Below are 2,273 nucleotides of genomic sequence, written 5' to 3'. Positions count from 1 at the left end.
TGATATCCTTTGTTCAGAAGTGGGTATGCCAGGTCCCATACAATCTTTCCAGTTGTGCCCATGTAGGCCGGGCACTCAGGGGGCTGGAGCTGGGAATCTCTTCCTTCATATATGCGGAACGCATACAGATATCCCGTGGCTCTCTCACACAGTTTGTATAATTTTATTCCGTATCTGGCCCTTTTGCTAGGTATATATTGCTTTATTCCTAGCCGGCCGGAAAAGGGTACCAGGGACTCATTGACACATATATTTTGATCGGGGACATAGAGTTCTGCAAATTGTTGGGAAAAGAAATGTATCAGTGGGCGAAGTTTACATAACTTGTCATAATTTGGATGATTGTGGGGAAGGCACTCGGTGTTGTCGCTAAAGTGAAGAAAGCGCATTATCTTCTTGTATCGGGACCTGGACATTTCGGCAGAATACATAGCCATGTGGTGGATGGGTTGGGTGGACCAATAGGCATGTCCTTCATTTTTTTTTGTTATCCCCATGTTCAGGGTGAGGCCCATAAAAATTTTGAACTCCTCCAAATTGAGATCTCGCCACTCAAAGGGACGGGCATATGATGAGTGGGGGTTATTGGCAATATACTGCTGGGCATATAAATTTGTCTGGTCCGCTCTTTTTGCTTCGTTCCAGCAGGAGACTCTCTACACGGCGTTGTCTCTTTTTCCCCATCGTAGCTTCAGGGGTATTTAACAATGTCCGGAGGTCTGGATGTCCTGCAAATGAAAGAGGAAGATGTCCTCAAGTTCCTGGCTGCAGGAACTCACTTGGGTGGCACTAACCTCGACTTTCAAATGGAGCAGTATATCTACAAAAGGAAAAGTGATGGTATTTACATTATAAATCTGAAACGGACATGGGAGAAGCTTCTGCTTGCTGCACGTGCCATCGTAGCAATTGAAAACCCAGCTGATGTTTGTGTGATTTCCTCCAGAAATACTGGCCAGAGGGCTGTTTTGAAATTTGCTTCGTCCTGTGGGGCCACCCCGATTGCTGGTCGCTTCACACCTGGTACTTTCACCAATCAGATTCAAGCTGCTTTCCGTGAACCACGCCTGTTGGTTGTGACTGACCCACGTGCTGATCATCAACCTCTTACTGAGGCATCATACGTCAATATTCCTACTATTGCTCTCTGCAATACAGATTCACCTCTACGTTATGTGGATATTGCCATCCCCTGTAATAACAAGGGTGCCCATTCTGTTGGTCTTATGTGGTGGATGCTTGCTCGTGAGGTTCTGCGCATGAGGGGAACAATTTCTCGTGAACATCCATGGGAAGTCATGCCTGATCTCTACTTTTACCGGGATCCTGAGGAGATTGAGAAGGAAGAACAGGCTGCTGCAGAGAAGGCTACCACTAAGGAGGAATACCAGGGTGAATGGTCTGCAAATGTTCCAGAGTTTCCTCAGCCTGAAGTTCCTGACTGGTCAGAAGGAGTACAAGTCCCATCTGTGCCCATTCAGCAATTTCCTGCAGAGCGTCCTGAGATCCCAGCCACAGCAGCTGCGGCGGCAGCAGCAGCTCCCAAACCTGCAGCAGAAGATTGGAGCTCCCAACCAGCTAGCACAGATGACTGGTCTACTGCCCCAACTGCTCAGGCATCAGAATGGGTGGGAACAACTACTGAATGGTCTTAAAAGAAAAAAAAACATTCTGGTGTTACCCATGTTCAAACATCATGGTGGATTTGAAATAAACCTGTTTGAGAAAGCTTGTGTGGGTTTTTTTTCTTCTTCGCAAGTGAGCATGTGGGGATAATTTTCTTATTTAAATAAAGTAATCTCTATTTACATCTTAAAAAAAAAAAAAAAAAAAAAAAAAAAAAAAAATTTGTCTGGTCCACAACTAATTGCAGAAATGTGTCGGGCAAAAACAGATGAACAAAATCGATCTCTGAAAAATTTTGGGTGTTGGTCTGCACACCTGGCTGTGCTGTGAAAGGGGGAATAATTGGTGATGCCGAGTTGGAAGGCAGCCATGTTGGGTTGGCAAGACCATCTGGCATAAATGTAGAGGCCCTGGCTCTTGTGGGATGTGACACTCTAGTAGTCGGATTGGAATTTCCTATGCTGGTACTCAGGCGTGATGTGCCAGCACTGGTACTGGGTCTGGGCAATTGTTGGTGAGGCCCATCGCCGGCGGCAAAGCTGGTACTAGGCATTTGATCCCGGGGCCTAACACTGACAGCAGCGCTGGTACTGGGCCTGGGAATTTGTTCTTGGGGCCTATTGCTGGCAGGAGCTCTGATACTGGGC

At 46.7% G+C, this 2,273-nt stretch overlaps 1 protein-coding gene across 1 annotated transcript; it reads left to right on the top strand.

Annotated features, from left to right (window-relative positions):
- Positions 1 to 627: 627 nt before the first annotated feature.
- On the top strand, positions 628 to 1,728 carry LOC143940236 (small ribosomal subunit protein uS2). The gene has a single exon (XM_077461408.1). The coding sequence runs from the start codon at positions 708 to 710 to the stop codon at positions 1,653 to 1,655; it is 948 nt and encodes a 315-aa protein (XP_077317534.1). The 5' UTR covers positions 628 to 707; the 3' UTR covers positions 1,656 to 1,728.
- Positions 1,729 to 2,273: the final 545 nt, after the last annotated feature.

The sequence above is a fragment of the Lithobates pipiens genome, unplaced genomic scaffold (assembly GCF_037356315.1).
Source record: "Lithobates pipiens isolate NorthernLeopardFrog02 unplaced genomic scaffold, aLitPip1_a1.2 Scaffold_3, whole genome shotgun sequence".
NCBI classification, from domain to species: Eukaryota; Metazoa; Chordata; class Amphibia; order Anura; family Ranidae; genus Lithobates; species Lithobates pipiens.
The sequence above is the reverse complement of the archived record's forward strand: the minus strand, read 5'-3'. Positions and strand labels throughout refer to the sequence as shown.